We start from the raw sequence: 19,529 nt of genomic DNA, 5'->3' as shown, positions 1-19,529 counted from the left end.
TCCATACATTACAAAATCAAATGTTTAAATATATGAGTATTAGTATATGAAATACCTTTGCTGTGTTATTGAATGAACTGTTGAGAATTTTTGCACAAATGTTTGTACAAATGCCCGTTTGGAAGTCTACTAGCATATGGTCAACATTAGGAACTAATTCAGGCTTGTGTAGCTGGGGCTCTCCAGAGACACCCGCCGATATCGCTATGGCGGAGAGCAGGATCTTCTTTCATATACACTATGGCCCAGATTCACAAAGACTTACGACGGCGTATCTCCAGATACGCCATCGTAAGTCCGAATGGCCGCTGTCGTATCTATGCGCCTGATTCATAGAATCAGTTACGCATAGATTTGGCCAAGATACGAGCGGCGCAAGTCTCCTACGCCGTCGTATCTTGGGGTGCATATTTACGCTGGCCGCTAGGTGGCGCTTCTGTTGATTTCCGCGTTGATTATGTAAATGAGCAAGATACGCCGATTCACGAACGTACATACGCCCGTCGCAATTAGTTACACCGTTTACGTAAGACATTCGCCGGCGTAAAGATAAATAGGGCTGTGTGTAAGTTACGTTCACGTCGTAGGCAGTGTTCGACGTATCTTAGGCATTCTATCCGACGCATGCGCACTGGGATACGTCCACGGACGGCGCATGCGCCGTCCATTCAAAACTTCATTTACGTGGGGTCATGCTTTATTTACATAAAACACGCCCACCTCTTCACAATTTGAATTAGGCCCGCTTACGCCGGCACATTTACGCTACGCCGCCGTAACTTAGGACACAAGTGCTTTGTGAATACAGCACTTGCCTCTCTAACTTACGGCGGCGTAGCGTATATGAGATGCGCTACGCCCGCCTAAAGTTACGCAGATCTACTAGAATCCAGCTATATATTACCAAGAGTAGTAGGATGCCTGCCTTTATACACACACATGAACTTTAATGGTATCCCAGTCTTAGTCCATAGGGTTCAATATTGAGTAGGCCCACCCTTTGCAGCTATAACAGCTTCAACCCATCTGCAAAGGCTGCCCACATGGTTTAGGAGTGTGTCTATGGGAATGTTTGACCATTCTTCTATAAGTGTATTTGTGAGGTCAAGTACTGATGTGGATGAGGTCTGTCTCGCAGTCTCTGCTCTAGTTAATCCCAAAGGTGTCCTATCGGGTTGAGGTCAGGGCTCTGAGCATATCTTTATGGACCTTGCTCCTGAGTCAATTGGCGGTGGGGGATTATGGTGTGGGGTAGTTTTTCAGGGGTTGTGCTTGGCCCCTTAGTTTCAGTGAAGGGAACTCTTAAGGCGTCAGCATACCAAGACATTTTGGACAATTTCATGCTCCCAAACTTTATGGTAACAGTTTGGTGATGGCCCCTTCCTGTTCCAACATGACTGCAGACCAGTGCACAAAGCAAGGTCAATAAAGACATGGATGAGTGAGTTTGGGGAGGAGGAACTTGACTGGCCTACATAGAGTCCTGACCTCAACCCGACAGAACACCTTTTGGATGAATTAGAGTGGAGACTGTGAGTCAGCCTTTCTTGTCCAACATCAGTGCCTGACCTCCACAAATGCGCTTTTGGAAGAATGGTATAACATTCCCATAGACACTTCTAAACCTTGTGGACAGCTTTCCCAGAAGAGTTAAAGCTGTTATAGCTGCAATGGGTGGGCCAGCGCAATATTGAACCCTACCGACTAAGACTAGGATGTGCGTGTAAAGGCTGGTAAAGTTTTAAGATAGGGGGGCGCCAGACCCCCTTCTTTACTTTTTGACCCATCCCACTTCTCATAAGCCCCACCCCGTTTTCTGTTTTCCACCCATAGTGTCAGGAGTATTCAGCCCAGCATCACAGATAGGCTATACAGCCCAGCATCACAGAGAGGGTATACAGCCCAGCATCACAGAGGGTATACAGCCCAGCATCACAGAGAGGGTATACAGCCCAGCATCACAGATATGGTATACAGCCCAGCAGTGGCGGCTGGTGAAGTTTTAGGATGGGGGGAGCCAGATTCTTCCCTTCCTTTTTGACCCCTCCCTCTTATCATAAGCCCCACTCCTTATAGAATCCACCTACTCTGTTCCCTGTATTCCACCCATAGTGTCAGGAGTGTACAGCCCAGCATCACAGATATGATATACAGCCCAGCATCACAGGTATGGTATACAGCCCAGCATCACTGATATGGTATACAGCCCAGCACACTCTCAGAACCTATCAATCCGGCCGAAAATGCATTGCATCCACGAAGCCACTGCGTCACTTCTGGTTTCCCACTGGCACAGAGAAACCGGAAATGATGCCACAGCACCAAGGAAAGCACCACCCATGTCCTACGGCGGTGCCAATAGGAAAACCACACAACAGGGAGAATGACCAATAATAGAGTGTTGCGGCGCATTGCTTTGCGCCACAAGCACTCAGAAAACCAGGCAAATGAGGCATCTCACCTGCAATCATGTGATTGCATAGACAACATGCTGCCCATAGTGCACTGTAGAGGTGATCAAATACCACCAAAAGAAAGCTCTATTCGTTTGGGTGCCACGTCGCATGACCGCGCAATTGTCAGTTAAAGCGATGCAGAGCTGAATCGCAAAAAGTGGCCCGTCATTTGGCAGCCAAATGGTCTGGGGCTGAAGTGGTTAAAAATACCTTTTTTTTGTGATCAGTTTTTGTGATCAGTTTTTTTGGGGGGGGGGGCAACACCCATGCGCCCCGTCCCGTATGGACAGGCCACCACTGCAGGTGTCCCAATTATTTTTGTAATATAGTGTAGCTTTAAAGAACTTTTGTTATCATGCAGCCCTGATAGCTCTGGGGAGACATTCTCTGTAATTCTCGGTCTGCATATTAATAGAGTATTCAATATAATTATGTGTAAGCAGTTCATGCTCTACACCTCAGCACTATCAGTATCAACAGGAGGCTTTGCAGAGAGTGGTGACAAAGCCATGGGGGGAGTATCAGTTAGTGGGATCTGATACTTCCAAAAGTCTCAGATGACTACTAACTTTTTAGGGCTAAAAAAAAAAAAAAAAAGTAGCTCATAAAAATGAAAAAGACACAAGCATGTAACCTGTTTGCTTTATGAAAAAGAGCATTTTAACCACTTCAGCTCCGGAAGATTTCCTGACCAGGCCATTTTTTGTGACACGACACTGCATTATTTTAACTGACAATTGCATGGTCGTGCGACGCTGTACCCAAATTTAATGTATGTCCTTTTTTTATCCACAAATAGAGCTTTCTTTTGGTGGTATTTAATCTCCTCTGCGGTTTTCATTTTTTGCCCTATAATCATAAAAAGAACAACAATTTTGAAAATATATATATTTTTTTACTTTCTGCTATAAACATATCCAATAAAAAATCGTAAAATCTAATTTCTTCATCAATTTAGCCCAATATTTATTCTGCTACATATTTTTGTTAAAAAATTACAAATAAGCAACAATTGATAGGATTCTACAAACGTTATAGCATCTACAAAACTATGGAATATATTTATGGAATTTTAATTAATTTATTTGTTCTACTAGTAATGGTGGCGATCAGCAAATTATATCGGGACGGCGATATTGCAGCCGACAAATTGGACACTGACACTTTTGACACTTTTTTGGGGACCAGTGACATTATTACAGTGATCAGTGCTAAAAATATGCACTGTCACTGTACTAATGAGACTGGCTGGGAAAAGGTTAACATCAAGGGCGATCAAAGGGTTAACTGTGTGCCTAGCTGGTGTTTTACTACTGTGGGGGAGGTGCTTTGATTAGAGGAAGGCATAGATCCATGTCCCTGCTTTGCAGGAACAAGGATCAGTGCCTTCCTTACTGACAAAATGGCGATCTGCCTTGTTTACATAGGCAGATCGCCATTCTGCCTGTGTACAGAACGATCAGCAGGTACCGACGTCATCGGGTACGCCGGACCCGCTGATCAGCTCTTGATGTGTAGAATCACATCAGGAGTGAGCCGTCAGCGGCACGCACTCACGCCAAATACCCGGAAGTGCAGGATCAGTTTCATATACACACGTGATCCTGCGCAGCGTGGCCACCCTGTAGCAGTAAAATTGCTATAGGGCGGTCGTTTTTGCTCCTCCTGCTTCCTCCTCCCTCTTACACATCAACAAGATAAACTTATTTTCAATTTTTTTAACTTGCCAAAGCCTAGGCCAGTATGATGCCAGTCTCTCTGTGGCATGTTCACACATGTGCTACAACTCATAAACTGCCTCCTGTATAGGGTGACCACATTTCCAAACTACCATTCAGGGACACCCTCCCTTCCCAAAAATCAGCTTGTGCTGTAACGAATCACAGCACAGTGATTGGACACAAGAGGCGGGATTTATGATTTCTCCAATCACAAGCAGGGGGCGGGATTGTGCTCCTCCAGGCATTCCCGGCCAGGACAAGTACTGTCAGTGAGTAAAGCGGTGATGTGGTGGCCTTTTTTGGGGGAATCAGATAGGCCCCCGGAGGTGGTTGTGTCAGTTTCCTTCCGGGACACTGTATTGTCCTGGAATGAATGTGCCCGGGACAGACCTGCAAAATGCGGGACTGTCCCGGGCAATCCGGGACACGTTGTCACCCTACTACTGTAATGTGTTTGCAAAATGTCACGAATGCACATGCATACCAGTTCTCTGCAGTGTCTGTGCATGAGCAGGGGATCTGTTATGACCCTGAAAATGATAAGACTCTACTTAATGTTTAGACCGCAGGTGTAGAGGCTTATCAGAAATCAACCACCACTTCACTCTCACTGAACAATAAGAGTTTGGGGTGTTATCATCATATCCTCTAATGAAGGTAACACATAAAAGTAGTAGCTTAATTCCTCTTAAGCTTAATTGATAGACACAACCCAGATACTATAAGCGTAAGTCTAATTTAGGTATTTGCATCAAATAAAGGTAGTAGAAATTACTGGTATTGTAGTATCTCAGCACACACATATGAATAGTATGAAGTACTCTGCTGTATCTGGTGCTAGTATATAGTAATAAGTATAGAGTCTATGATATAGTTCAGGCATATACTAGCAATCACTATTAGCAACAAGCTGGTATTACATATACTTGCGGTTTAGGAGGTGGTCTGTACCAGGAAAGTCCGCACAGGTGTTGATGGTACCTTATACAGCAGTAATGTGGTTTAGATATACTTGCGGTTTAGGAGGTGGTCTGTATCAGGAAAGTCCGCACAGGTGATGGTGGTATCTAGCCTGTAGTGAGCAAATGGTGGTGAATCTCCAGCAGAAGGTAGTGATGTCTTGGGTCTCTGAACAGGTGCGCTGTGAAGAGAGGTGCTACAGGGACTCTGTAGCTCGTTCTGGGTTCCCAGGTGGCGGCAGGGTCCAACAGGAATATCCGAACACCCTGCCGCCATTCCCGGGAGTTTAAATAGCCCGGGCAGTGGCTGAGCTGAGCGCCGCACGTTGGAACGCACTTCCGCGTTCCAACGTGGAGCGCAGACGTCCGCGCACCGGAAGTGACGCGGACGTGTATCTGAATGGAGCGCAACTGTCATAAGTGACAAGTCTGCGCTCCATGTGGAAGGAGTAACGCTGACGGCGTTACATACCCCCCTCCTCAAGGGGGCACCTCCGGAGCGCCCAGTGAGACATGGCTTATCAGGATATTTATGATGAAACTGCTTAATGAGCCGAGGAGCATGAATATTTGAAGAACATTCCCAGGAATCATCTGTGGGAGAATAGCCTTTCCAACGAATCAAATATTGAATAGAGGATCCTCTTTTCCTAGAATCAAGAATCTTCTCTACCTGATATTCAGTTTCACCAAAAACTTGAATTGGAGGAGGAGGTTGTGGATCTCTATTTGGAAAGGGGTTAGATTTATAAGGCTTGATTAGTGAAACATGGAAAGATGGATGAATCTTCCAATCTGGAGGTAGAAGTAATCTAACAGCATTTTTATTTATTACATGAGAAATTGGGAAAGGTCCTGTATATTGACGACCAAGTTTCTTTGAAGGAATATTAAGTCGCAAATTCCGAGTGGATAACCATACCAAATCTCCAATCTTGTATGGAGGTGATATTGTTCTATGAGAGTCGTAATATTTCTTTTGTCTAATTTGAGCAGTCTTTAGATTAGAACGAAGAGTGTTTAGAGTGTTTTTTATGGTTGATAAGAAATTCTCAACAGCCGGAACATTACTTGGAGAAAAAGTAGAAGGTAAACTATTAGGATGAAACCCATAATTTGCGTAAAAGGGTGAAAACTGAGAAGATGAATTGGAAGCATTGTTATATGCAAACTCTGCATGTGGAAGTAAGTCAACCCAGTCATCTTGAAGATGGGTGCAATAACAGCGCAAATATTGCTCAAGAGTTTGGTTAACACGTTCCGTTTGCCCATTTGTTTGGGGATGATAAGCAGTAGATCTACGATGATCTATTTGTAAGGTTTGGCAAAGGGCTCTCCAAAACTTGGAAATAAACTGTGACCCACGATCCGAAATGATTTGGGATGGAAGGCCATGCAATTTAAGAATATTAGATACAAAAGCCCTTGCTGTTTCTTGAGAAGTAGGTAACTTTTTCAAAGGTACAAAATGGGCCATCTTGGTTAATATGTCAACAGTGACCATGATGGTGTTAAATCCATTTGATCTAGGAAGGTCTACTATGAAATCCATGGATATAACATCCCAAGGTCTGTCAGGTATTGGGATGGAGGTTAATAACCCATAGGGTGGTTTCCTCGAATGTTTGTTAATTGCACAAGTGTGGCAAGAACTCACATAGTCATGAACAGTCTTTGTCATATGGGGCCACCAATAACTTCTCTTCAGTAAAAGAATGGTTTTACTAATACCAGGATGACCTGCAAGTGGGGCATCGTGGAGTTGTTTTAATAGTGTGAGTTGTAAACTTGGTGGAACGTAGATCTTGTCGTTGAAAGTAAATAGTCCATTAGACTGCTGTTGTAGACCTTTAGGGAGTTGAGATTTATCTTTAGAAAGAGTTTGAATGAGCAATTTATCGAATGTCAAAGTTGTTCCAATAATTCGGTTGGAAGGAATAATGGAAAGTGGTGGAATGTCCATGGATTGATCTTCATTCATACGAGATAGAGAATCTGCTTTGATATTTTGAGTACCAGGGAGGTATGAGATGACAAAATCAAAACGATCAAAAAATAAACTCCATCTGACTTGACGGGCAGAAAGAGTTTTACAAGTTTTGAGATGCTGTAAATTACGATGGTCAGTGAGGATAGTGATAGGGTGTGTAGAACCCTCCAGAAGGTGTCTCCAGTTTGCGAGAGCGTCCTTTATTGCTAACAGTTCCTTTTCTCCTATCGGATAGTTCTTTTCAGCTGGTGATAAAGTTCTGGAATAAAAGGCAACAGGATGTAGTGGGTGTGATAATGTGGGTCGTTGGGAAAGTACAGCACCCAAGGCAAAATGTGAAGCATCAACTTCCAACGTAAAATGAAACATTGGATTGGGAAGTTGGAGAATGGGAGCTGAAGAGTAACTAAGCTTAAGTGTTTCAAAGGATTTCTGTGCTTCCTTGGACCAAATGAAAGGTATCTTAGAACTGGTTAGACTAGTAAGTGGTCTGACAATTGATGAGAAATTTTTAATGAATTTTCTATAATAATTAGAAAATCCAAGGAATCTCTGAAGGGCCTTTCTGGACTGGGGAGAAGGCCAAGACAAAATGCAATCCACTTTAGTATGGTCCATCTGAACTCCATCTGGAGTGATTTGATAACCAAGAAAGGAGATAGTAGTCTGACTGAAGACGCACTTCTCAAGTTTTGCATATAGAGAGTGAATTCTGAGTCTCTCCAGAATCCAACGCACATGTTTGTGATGTTCCTCGAGAGTATCAGAATAAATTAATATGTCATCTAAGTAGATAACAACACAAATGTCAAGCAGATCATGAAAAATATCGTTAATAAACCACTGAAAAGTTGCTGGGGCATTACATAAGCCGAAAGGCATTACACAGTACTCGAAAAGCCCGTATCGAGTTTTAAAAGCAGTTTTCCACTCATCTCCAGAGCGAATCCTTATGAGATTATAAGCACCTCTGAGGTCTAGCTTTGTGTAAATCTTAGCTGTTTGTAACCTTTCAATAAGTTCTGGAATGAGTGGTAATGGATATCTATTCTTTATTGTGATGTTATTGAGGGATCGATAATCTATTATCGGTCGAAGTGATCCATCCTTATTTTTTACAAAAAATAGAGCTGCACTGGCAGAAGAAGTGGAGGGCCTTATAAATCCTTTTTTAAGGTTCTCATCCAAGTAAACTTTTAGGTGTATAAGCTCTGGTTGTGAAAGGGGGTAGATCCGAGCGGTAGGGATAGGACTGTCAGGAATTAAGTCAATAGGACAATCGTAAATCCTATGTGGAGGGAGTTTCTCCGCGTTAGTCTTACTGAACACATCAGCAAAATCTTGTAAGTAATCTGGTAAATTAGTAGGATGAATCTCTGAGAAGGAGATGATACATGGAGGATGACAAAATTCTGTACAATAAGTAGACTGTAAAGAAAGAGATCTTGTGGGCCAAAGAATAGTAGGCTGATGAAGATGCAACCATGGTAGACCTAAAACTATAGGGAAAACTGGAGATGAAATAATATCAAAATTGAGAGTCTCTGTGTGGCCATTGGCACAAGAAACTATTAAAGGAACTGTCTGAGATGTAACTGGACCGAAAGAAGAGTTAGAACCATCAATAAATGTGAGTGACACTGGAATCTGCTTTAACACACTGGGAATTTTATTTGCTTTTACAACATTTGAGTCAATGAAGTTGCCACATGCCCCGCTGTCGACCATTGCTTCAATGGAAATCTTTCCTTGATCCCACTGTAGGGTGAGAGGAACAAAAATATAATGATTAGATATGGTTCCGGGTGAATTTAATTTATTAATGTGGGAGAAATTACCTTCTGAATTCTTTTTAAGAAGAGGGCAGGTGGAAACGATGTGGTCAGGAGCAGAACAATATAGGCAAAGATTGTTAGCTCTGCGACGCTGTTTCTCTGCAGAGGTTAAAGGTCCTTTAATAACACTAAGATCCATTGGAGAATCTTTGGGAGGTGATCTAGATCTCCTGAAGGGAGTGACAGAATAGGTAGTGGCACGTTCGGTCTTTCTTTCGCGAAGGCGACGATCAATAGTGACTGAGAGGTGCATAAGATCTTCCAAAGTAGTGGGTAGGTCAACACGAGCTAGCTCATCCTTCATAGCTTCAGATAAACCCAAACGGAACTGGTTTCTGAGAGAAATATCAGACCATTGAGTTTCTCTGCACCAACATTTGAATTCTGAAATAAAATCTTCAACAGGACGCCTTCCCTGTCTAAGACTCCTGATTGAATTCTCAGCTGTTAACTGTTTGTTGGGATCTTCGTATAACAAAGACATTTCATCAAGAAATGTGTCAAAATCTCCTAGGAGATCTCCGTGTTCTTCTACATAGGTGTCAGCCCATACCCTGGGCTCACCTCTAAGAAAAGAAATTAATGTAAGGATCTTTATCCTATCAGAATGATAAGTACGTGGCTGTAGTTCAAACATCAGTCGACATGAACTAATAAATTGTCTGTAATTTTTTCTATCTCCAAAAAATGGTTCCGGTGAACAGGCCTTTGGTTCAGGTCTTTGCCTGGCTTGTGCCAAATTTTGATCTCTTAAAGCATCATTCTGCATACGTAACTCATTCATGTTGTTAGTAAGATTATCAACTCTTTGAGAGAGTGCAACTAAATGATTTGCAAGGTCAGCTGGATCCATTTAAAAGATATATGTAAATATATCCTTTATCTTTTTGGGTTCGGATATTATGTTATGACCCTGAAAATGATAAGACTCTACTTAATGTTTAGACCGCAGGTGTAGAGGCTTATCAGAAATCAACCACCACTTCACTCTCACTGAACAATAAGAGTTTGGGGTGTTATCATCATATCCTCTAATGAAGGTAACACATAAAAGTAGTAGCTTAATTCCTCTTAAGCTTAATTGATAGACACAACCCAGATACTATAAGCGTAAGTCTAATTTAGGTATTTGCATCAAATAAAGGTAGTAGAAATTACTGGTATTGTAGTATCTCAGCACACACATATGAATAGTATGAAGTACTCTGCTGTATCTGGTGCTAGTATATAGTAATAAGTATAGAGTCTATGATATAGTTCAGGCATATACTAGCAATCACTATTAGCAACAAGCTGGTATTACATATACTTGCGGTTTAGGAGGTGGTCTGTACCAGGAAAGTCCGCACAGGTGTTGATGGTACCTTATACAGCAGTAATGTGGTTTAGATATACTTGCGGTTTAGGAGGTGGTCTGTATCAGGAAAGTCCGCACAGGTGATGGTGGTATCTAGCCTGTAGTGAGCAAATGGTGGTGAATCTCCAGCAGAAGGTAGTGATGTCTTGGGTCTCTGAACAGGTGCGCTGTGAAGAGAGGTGCTACAGGGACTCTGTAGCTCGTTCTGGGTTCCCAGGTGGCGGCAGGGTCCAACAGGAATATCCGAACACCCTGCCGCCATTCCCGGGAGTTTAAATAGCCCGGGCAGTGGCTGAGCTGAGCGCCGCACGTTGGAACGCACTTCCGCGTTCCAACGTGGAGCGCAGACGTCCGCGCACCGGAAGTGACGCGGACGTGTATCTGAATGGAGCGCAACTGTCATAAGTGACAAGTCTGCGCTCCATGTGGAAGGAGTAACGCTGACGGCGTTACAGGATCTTATGCAAGCCCCAATGTGCTCTGGAGGACGCTGTCAGGTATGTCGGGGGATCTGTGCATGTGCCAGACCTCCATTAAAGATGGCACCACTAGATAAGAGGGGCAAAGAGAGAACTTATGTTTCAAGCAAGTCAACGCTGGATGCCATGGTTCAGTAAGTCGTTTTTTTTATTTTACGATAGGAACAAGTGTTTTTATTATTTACTTATTTTGGGGGGGCGGGGGGGGGGGGGGGTTCGGAAGAATGAAGTTCCTCTCGGAAAAAGTGGTGACAGGATCTCCACTGCCACTCATCTAAGACTAATTGCCGTACACACGATCCGAAAATCAGACGACAGATCGTCCATTTTTCTTTTGCATGCTAGTCGCATATCGAAAATAGATAGGTTATTAAAGTTACGAAAATTCTCGTACGACAGAATAAGTCGTCACATAATATGTGTTGTAGTGTATTTCTATTGTATTTTCGAAAGTCAACTGTACTGATTAAACGATAATTGTACGATCTTGTATCATACAAAAAAAAAAATTGTGTTTGTCCGATCGGATAATATTGGATAAACTGACATGATCGGCTCTCCAAAGCTCTGTACTAACGATTATCGTGCGATTACTTTAAAAGCTGTATTTTTCAGCCAATTTTCGGATCGTGCGTATGGGGCATTACTCCAGCTATACAGCTAACAGAGCCTACAAATATGCCATCCTTTGGTAAACTCCCTTTTGCAATGCAATCCTAAAGAAGACCTTTAACCACATCAGCCTCAGAAGATTAGGCTGCTTAATGACCAGGGCATTTTTTGCAATACGGCACTGCGTCGCTTTAACTAACAATTGCGCGGTCGTGCAACGCTGTACCCAAACAAAATTGATGTCCTTTTTTCCCATAAATAGAGCTTACTTTTTGTGGTATTTTATCACCTCTGCGTTTTTTAATTTTTGCCCTATAAACAAAAGAAGAGCGACAATTTTGACATTTAAAAAAAATAATAATAATTTTTCCTTAGTTTAGGACGATATGTATTCTTTTACAGATTTTTGGTAAAAAAAAAAAAAGCAATAAGCGCATATTGATTGGTTTGCGCAAAAGTTATAGCATCTACAAAATATTGGATAGATTTATGGCATTTTTATTATTATTATATTTTTTACTAGTAATGGCAGCGATCTACTAGGACTACGATATTGCGGCGGACAGATTGGACATTTTTGACACATTTTTGAGACCATTGACAATTATACAGCGATTAGTGCTATAAAAATGCACTGATTACTGTATAAATGTCAATGGCAGGGGTTAACACTAGAGGATGATCAAGGGGTTAACTGTGTTCCCTAGGTGTGTTCTATCTGTAGGGGGGATGGGAGTGACTTGAATTGTATGAACACACGATCAGTCTCCAAAATCTGTGTGTTCTCGCTCTGTGACAAGTGATTGGCGGTCATCTCACCCGGCAGGCACTTGCATCGGCTCCATGTACACGCTGCGGGTGTGCGCGCCCCTAGTAGCCAAAAGGCGAAGCGACGTAAGATAACGTTGTTTCGCCCAGCAGAGCCAACCTGCCGCGGTAAAACTGCGGCGGCTGGTCGGCAAGTGGTTAAATCCAACTATAAAAATATTATTTTATTGAGAAAAGTGTTGTTTATGACGACGAATATTTATATTAAAGGGCAAAATGTGACATCAGTTGTGAATACTGTCATTGTTCCACAGGAAAACAAGAAGTCACAGAGAAGGAAAATGAAACAGAAGAACCCAATGTAAATCAAGCATCAAACAGCTCAAAGTACATCATCATCAGTATAATTGCTGGTCTCCTCCTCTTACTCCTCGCACTATTTGTATTTGTCAGATACTATAAGACGGTAAGTGAAAAATGTCTTTATATTTTAAAGGAAATAACCCAATACCTGAAGACTGTTTCTGATAATGAAAACGATTTCATATCTATGGACACTCTGCAACCTATGCAGACATGGCTGACCAAACTAAATGGGAAAAAATCATTGCCCAAATTATCACCACAGGGAAAAGGCCAAACTCCCTGGGCCAGATTCACAGAAAACTCCGGCGGCGTAACGTATCAAGTTTACGTTACACCGCCGCAAGTTTTCAGCGCAAGTGCCTGATTCACCAAGCACTTGCGTGTAAACTTACGGCGGTGTATTGTAAAGACGTCCTGCGCAAGCCCGCCTAATTCAAATGGGGCGTGTACCATTTAAATTAGGCGCGCTCCCGCGCCAAATGTTCTGCGCATGCTCCGTTTTGAAATTCCCGCCGTGCTTTGCGCGAAGTGACGTCATTTTTTTGAACAGCAAAGTGCGTAACGTACTTTCGTATTCCCGGACGTCTTACGCAAAAAAAAATTGAAATTCGACCCGGGAACGACGGCCATACTTTAACATGGCTCATCTAAAGTTAAGCCATGTTAAAGCAGGCTTAACTTTGCGACGGGAAAAAATTACTAGCGACGACGTAACGAACGCGAAAACCGTAGTGGATCGCCGTAAAACCTCATTTGCATACCCGACGCTGGAAAGCGACACGTACTCCACCCAGCGGCGGCCGAAGTATTGCATCCTGAGATCCGACGGTGTAAGTCAATTACACCTGTCGGATCTTAGGGCTATCTATGTGTAACCTGATTCTATGAATCAGCCGCATAGATACACTCAGAGATACGACGGGGTATCAGGAGATACGCCGTCGTATCTCTTCTGTGTATCTGGCCCCCTCTGCCTAGTATAGACAAAGGAAAGGTTATATAGCATTTGTTCAGGCAATTTACATTAAAGTAGTGGTAAAGCCTAAACATTTTTTTACCTTAACTTGCATTAAAGTGGATGTAAACCCAAAATTTTTTTTTTTTTTTTATGTCACAATGTAGAGAATAAGATTTCCTATCATCTGTGCCCAGTCTTGCCACACAGAGTTAAAGCGGAGGTTCACCCATAGAGAACACATTTTCCCCTTAGATGAATGCTCGTTTTCTCTAGGGGAATCGGCTAGTTGTTTTAAAATATGAGCAGTACTTTCGGTTTACGAGATGCATCTTCTCCGCCGCTTCCGGGTATGGGCTGCGGGACTGGGCGTTCCTATTTTGATTGACAGTCTTCCGAGAGGCTTCCGATGGTCGCATCCATCGCGTCACGATTTTCCGAAAGAAGCCGAACGTCGGTGCGCAGGCGCAGTATAGAGCCGCACCGACGTTCGGCTTCTTTCGGCTACTAGTGACGCGATGGATGCGACCGTCGGAAGCCTCTCGTAAAGACTCTCAATCAAGAAGGAACGCCCGCTCCCGAAGACCCATACCCGGAAGCGACGGAGAAGATGCATCTCGAAAACGGGTAAGTACTGCTCATATTTTAAAACAACTAGCCGATTCCCCTAGACAAAACGAGCAGGAATCTAAGGGGAAAAGGGGAAAAAATAAATAAATGGGTGAACTCCCGCTTTAATCCAGCTCTGAGCAATCCTCTTGTATTGTTCAGTAAAAATAAAAAGACTTGCAGAGAAAAACCTGTCTAAATAAAAAGTCCTTTCCACCCCCCTTGCTTCGAATGACAGGATATTTACATATCTCGTGCACTAGCTTAGACACATGCACAGAATGTGTAACAAGTTCCAAATTCACATCCCCCTCCCCTCCTCTCCTCTCCCCTCCAGCCCTCCCAGGATTGGCTGCCTTTCCTGGATGTTTTTCATAATATGGGGTGTGATCCACAGTTCAGTGTGATGAGGAAATGTATGGTGCAGTGAACAGCCAGCAGAATATACATAGACAAGTGATTAGGGGAGATGTATTTAGTCAGAGCTGAGCAGAGTAGAAGCTTGAGTGATCTTCTTCTTCTTATTATTGTTCTATTGCAATGTGGTGTGTCTGAGGTCACCTGATCACGTATGCAACATTCCTATATAACCAGGATGTGTTATGTGGGGGAGGGGTCACTCTTTATACTTACACCCAGTAAGGCTGAATGAACTTAGGGCTGGTTCATATCAGTGCGCTGTGCGAGATCGCAAGTGATTTGCACCGCACTGCTGTTCAGATCACATGTGATGTCTGTGCGATGTTATCTCAGCCATACAAACTGTATGGCTGAAATCGCATCTCATTTGGACCAAACACGCACAGGGTCTTTTTTTTGGTCCACAACAGAATTGCATGGGTGTTCACACCTATGCGATCCGATTCATGTCCAAACTGTCAGTTCGCAGTGCGATATGCGAACTGAAATGGGGGTGTCATTACCATTGTATGACACTCCCCAGCAGTTCGCATATGGCAGTGTAAACTGCCGTGCGAGTCGGGTGCGATGTGGGAACCCGCAATGGATTCGAAGGGTTCCCGAATCGCACCAGTGTGAACCAAGCCTCAAAGTATACAGCCTACAAATGTCACCTGACTGCTCCCACCAAGGCTCGGTTCACACTGGTGCGATTCGGGAACCCTGCGAATCCACTGCGGGTTCCCACATAGGAATGATGCTCTGCTGGACCTGGTAATCTCAAATCATGCAGTACTTATTACTAGGGTTGTCCCGATACCACTTTTTTAGGACCGAGTACAAGTATCGATACTTTTTTTCATGTACTCGCCGATACCGAATACCGATACTTTTTTTTAAATGCAGCCACGTGTCCCCAAATGCAGCCTTGTGTCCCCAAATGCAGCCATGTGTCCCCAAATGCAGCCATGTCCCTAAATTCAGCCATGTCCCTTAATTCAGCCATGTCCCTTAATTCAGCCATGTCCCTAAATTCAGCCATGTCCCTAAATTCAGCCATGTCCCTAATGCAGCCTTGTGTCCCCTAAGACAAAGCCAAGTCCGACGGGTGACTTGTCTATCAAAGTGCCTGTGCAAGGGGGAGGGGCTATACATGACGGCACGGCAGGGGGAACACAGCTATTCAAATGCAAATGACAGCTGTTGTGTTCCCCCAGCGCATAGTAACTAGATGTCGGCAGCGGGGGGGGGGATTGACTTGGCTTTGCCTAAGGCGGCAACGGCAGCAGCTCTCCTCTCCCCCATACGAGGACTGCTCTGCTCCGCTCTCCGCCCCCTCTCCACCCGCACTCCACCCGCACTCCATCCCCTCTCCACCCGCACTCGGGAAAAAAAAGTATTCTACCAGGCATCGGGAGTATTTGCGCGAGTACAAGTACTAGCGCAAATACTAGTATCGGTATCGGGACAACCCTACTTTTTACCAATATTCATATAAAAGAACATCTTGGTTGCAGTGACCATAACGTGATTTCATTTAATGTTATCTGTAAGCAACAAACACATACGGGAAAGATAAATACACTTAACTTCAAGAGAGAACATTTTCCAAGGATGAGGGCTGCTCTCCAGGACTCAGACTGGGAGGGAATATTGGCATCAATGAACACAGAACAGAAATGGGAATTCTTAAAAGACAGTATGCAAACTCACTACAAAATATATTCCCAATAAGTTTAAAAGGCTAAAAATAAAACCTATGTGGCTCACGGCCAAATTTAAAAAAGTTATAAATAATAAGAAAAGAGATTTTAAAAAATATAAACATGAATAAACACTATCATCTTTTAAATGTTACAAAGAATATAACAGAATATTAAAAAAATGAAATCAAGGATGCAAAAATTCAAAACGAGCAACAGATTGCAAAAGATAAGAGGACAAACTCCCAAAAATTCTTCAAATATATTAATAGTAAAAAAGTCTGGTCTGAGCATGTAGGGCCCTTTACAAAATAATCTGGAGTGGGTGATTGGGGACAAAAAGAAGGCACATTTATTAAATACTTTATTCATCTCTGTGTATACAAATGAGCATGGGGGGGGTGGCTCATGTCCATAATGGGGATGGTATTGACAACAAATGATCCACAATGGCTCAAAAGTGATCTTGTCCAGAAATATTTTGACAGAATAAAAGTGGATAAAGCACCTGAACCAGATGGCATCCACCCACAGATTCTAAAATAATTGAGCTGTCATTTCAAAGCCATTGTATCTCATTTTTAGGGACTCTTTAGTGACTGGAATGGTACCACTGAATTGGTGTAGGTCCAATGTGGTTCCCATATTTTAAAAAAACATTTTTTTATTAGTAATGGCGGTGATCAGCGATTTTTAGTGGGGCTGTGACATTGTGGCAGACAGATTGGACACTTTTTTGGGACCAGTGACATTTATACAGCGATCAGTGCTATAATAATGCACTGATAACTGTATAAATGACACTGGCAGGGAAAGGGTGATAAAGAAGTTAAATGTGTTCCCTGGGAGGTGTTTCTAACTGTGGGGGGAGGGGACTGACTCAAAGTACAGAGAGATCACTGTTCTTGATTACTAGGAACAGACAATCACGCTATACTCTCCTGACAGAACAGGGCTCTGTTTGTTTACATTGACAAATCCCCATTTTGGGTCTCTGTGTAGCGATCACGGGTGGAAGGCAGACATGCCAGGCTAGCGCACCGGCGCCAGCCATGGGCGCATGCGCACGTCCACTGGATCTATTGCATGAAGTGATGTACGTCTACGGCGATTTGTGCAATAGAGCCAAGCTGCCGCAGTATAATGACAGTGGCTGGTCGGCGGTTAATGTACATAATATACAATAACTGAATATTATCATTTATACCTGTGTATTGTGAGTACCTGTGTAGTGTGTGTACCTGTGTAGTGTGTGTATTGTCAGTACCAGGCTGTGAGTGCACTTGAGCTGTGAGTGCATGTGTGTTGTGAATGCACCTGTGTTGGCGAGTACCTGTGTATTGTATTGTTGAGTACCTGTGTATTTTTGAGTATTAGTGTCAGGAAGCTAGATGTTAGTTGATTTGGACAGGATATAATGCTCAATCCCCATCAAATTAGTAGGTACGATGCCCGGCGGGTATGGAGATGCGACTCGGTGTACATCTTGCGGCATGTATGCGTTCCTCATCAGATCATGGGCGAATACTGCTGTTCAAAATGTAAGTAAATTGTTTCCCTAGAAGCCCAGGTTCTGAATCTAGGGAAAGCATCTGTCAACACTGAGACGACCCTCCACACTAAAGAAGATTTTTGATTTTGCCAGCAGGGGCCAGCACAGAGGCGGGTGGAGATAAAGAGTGGCAGGCACCAAAGCAGAGTAGATGTGTGACAGTCAGGAAGGGTAGAGGGGAAAGTGCCAGGAAGGCTGGTCTTGGGCTGGAACATCCCAATAAGTACGCCCCGTTGAGTGACATTGGTGAAACCAGTCAGGGGCCAGCACTGCTGGAGCTGAGTGTTACCATAATGCATTTTTATAATATAATAATATATATTTTTTGTTTGTTTATTGAACAGGAGAAGAAAAACCCCAACCACAATACCTATGTGGATATGACGCAAACTCTCCGTCGAAACACCATGCAAAATAATAATGTTTATTGTCACCCATAAAACAACAAAAAGCAACCATTTGTAAGTATGTGATCTGTGATCTTATAATTTTTTAATTTAAACATTCTGAATGAGAATTTTAAAACATTTGACCTGATTTCTATTAAAGATGTTGATTACACATTGTTTAGTTAAAGTGGATGTAAACCCAAAATGTATTTATTTAATTTTTGCTGTCACAATGTAGAATATAAGATTTCCTATCATCTGTGCCCAGCCACAAAGAGTTAATCCAGCTCTGAGCAATCCTTTTATCTTCTTTCAGTGAAATAAAACAGACAAAACAGAGAAAACCTTGTCAGTTCTTCCCCCCTGATGTGAGTGACAGGTGATTTACATATCTCATGCACTAGCTTAAGGCAGGCATTATTTTTTAATTCCCAACTCCACTCCCTTTTTGAAGTCATGTGGTTACTTTTTTCTGTGATTTGACTGGATGTTATTGATCATAGCATAATTTAGTGTAAGAACTACACAGGAGAAAATGCAAGACAAGGTGAGTGTAGAGGAGGGCGGGGAGTCTACTGATATCACAACTTCACCCACCGAGCTCCGGACAACAGATCCACCCACAGAATCTGCAGTTTTTCAGTTCTCATAACAGACAGAGGGGAGACATTTGACAGGTAAGGATACACAAAGGGGGAATGCATATCCTAATAGATCAGCACTATGGCAGTAGTTTACAAAGGATGAGAGTGGCTTTACATCCACTTTAATCTGCTAGAATATGAGGATAGGTTTATTAAAAGGAAAAGTGTTATGTGCATACCTGTATGAGGAGCTTGAGATGACCAGGGTGGCTTCTTGCACAATTTTTGTCTACGTACCCCTGAAAGTCGAGATAGGGTCACCACCAAGGGTAATGGAAGGGTCACCACCAAGGGTAATGGAAGGGCACAGATGCCAGGTAGCTGGAACTAAAAACTGGGACTTGTGAGAGCTGGTATTAAGTGAGCAGAAGCACAGCAGATAGGGAACCCAGAATACAAAAAGTTCAGTTGTGAGTAGAGTCAGGTCACAAGCTGAGTTTTCTAACAGAAAAGCACCAAATCTTAGGCAGAATCAAGATGAGGAACACACAGAGGTTGAAAATGTGCAGGCAGCTAGGTATAGAGTCGAAATAATTGGTCAGAAACAGAGATGAGTAGTATTTGGGTGGGGCCAGGAGCTGGGGTACCCAATGTCAGGGGAGCACTTACACGTTGGTTTAAGCGCTTGTGTTTGGGGTAATAGTGTATAGTACAAAGTCACAGTAGAATTTTCAGGGACACTAGTGATACTGGTAGTAAGATTAATGGTAGCACTTTAGAGAAAATAACAGTCAG

At 43.0% G+C, this 19,529-nt stretch overlaps 1 protein-coding gene across 1 annotated transcript in view; it reads left to right on the top strand.

Moving 5' to 3' along the window:
• Positions 1-19,529, top strand: part of LOC120918528 — a 43,456-nt gene that overhangs the window by 17,057 nt on the left and 6,870 nt on the right. Inside the window, exons 3-4 of the mRNA XM_040330157.1 lie at positions 12,492-12,643; positions 18,106-18,222. Of these exons, the coding sequence (XP_040186091.1) occupies positions 12,492-12,643; positions 18,106-18,201 (248 nt within the window). The 3' untranslated portion in view covers positions 18,202-18,222. The remainder of the gene's footprint in view (positions 1-12,491; positions 12,644-18,105; positions 18,223-19,529) is intronic.

The sequence above is a fragment of the Rana temporaria genome, chromosome 12 (genome assembly GCF_905171775.1).
Source record: "Rana temporaria chromosome 12, aRanTem1.1, whole genome shotgun sequence".
Taxonomy (NCBI): Eukaryota; Metazoa; Chordata; class Amphibia; order Anura; family Ranidae; genus Rana; species Rana temporaria.
Note: the sequence above shows the minus strand (reverse complement) of the source record. Positions and strands in the feature narration are given on the sequence as shown.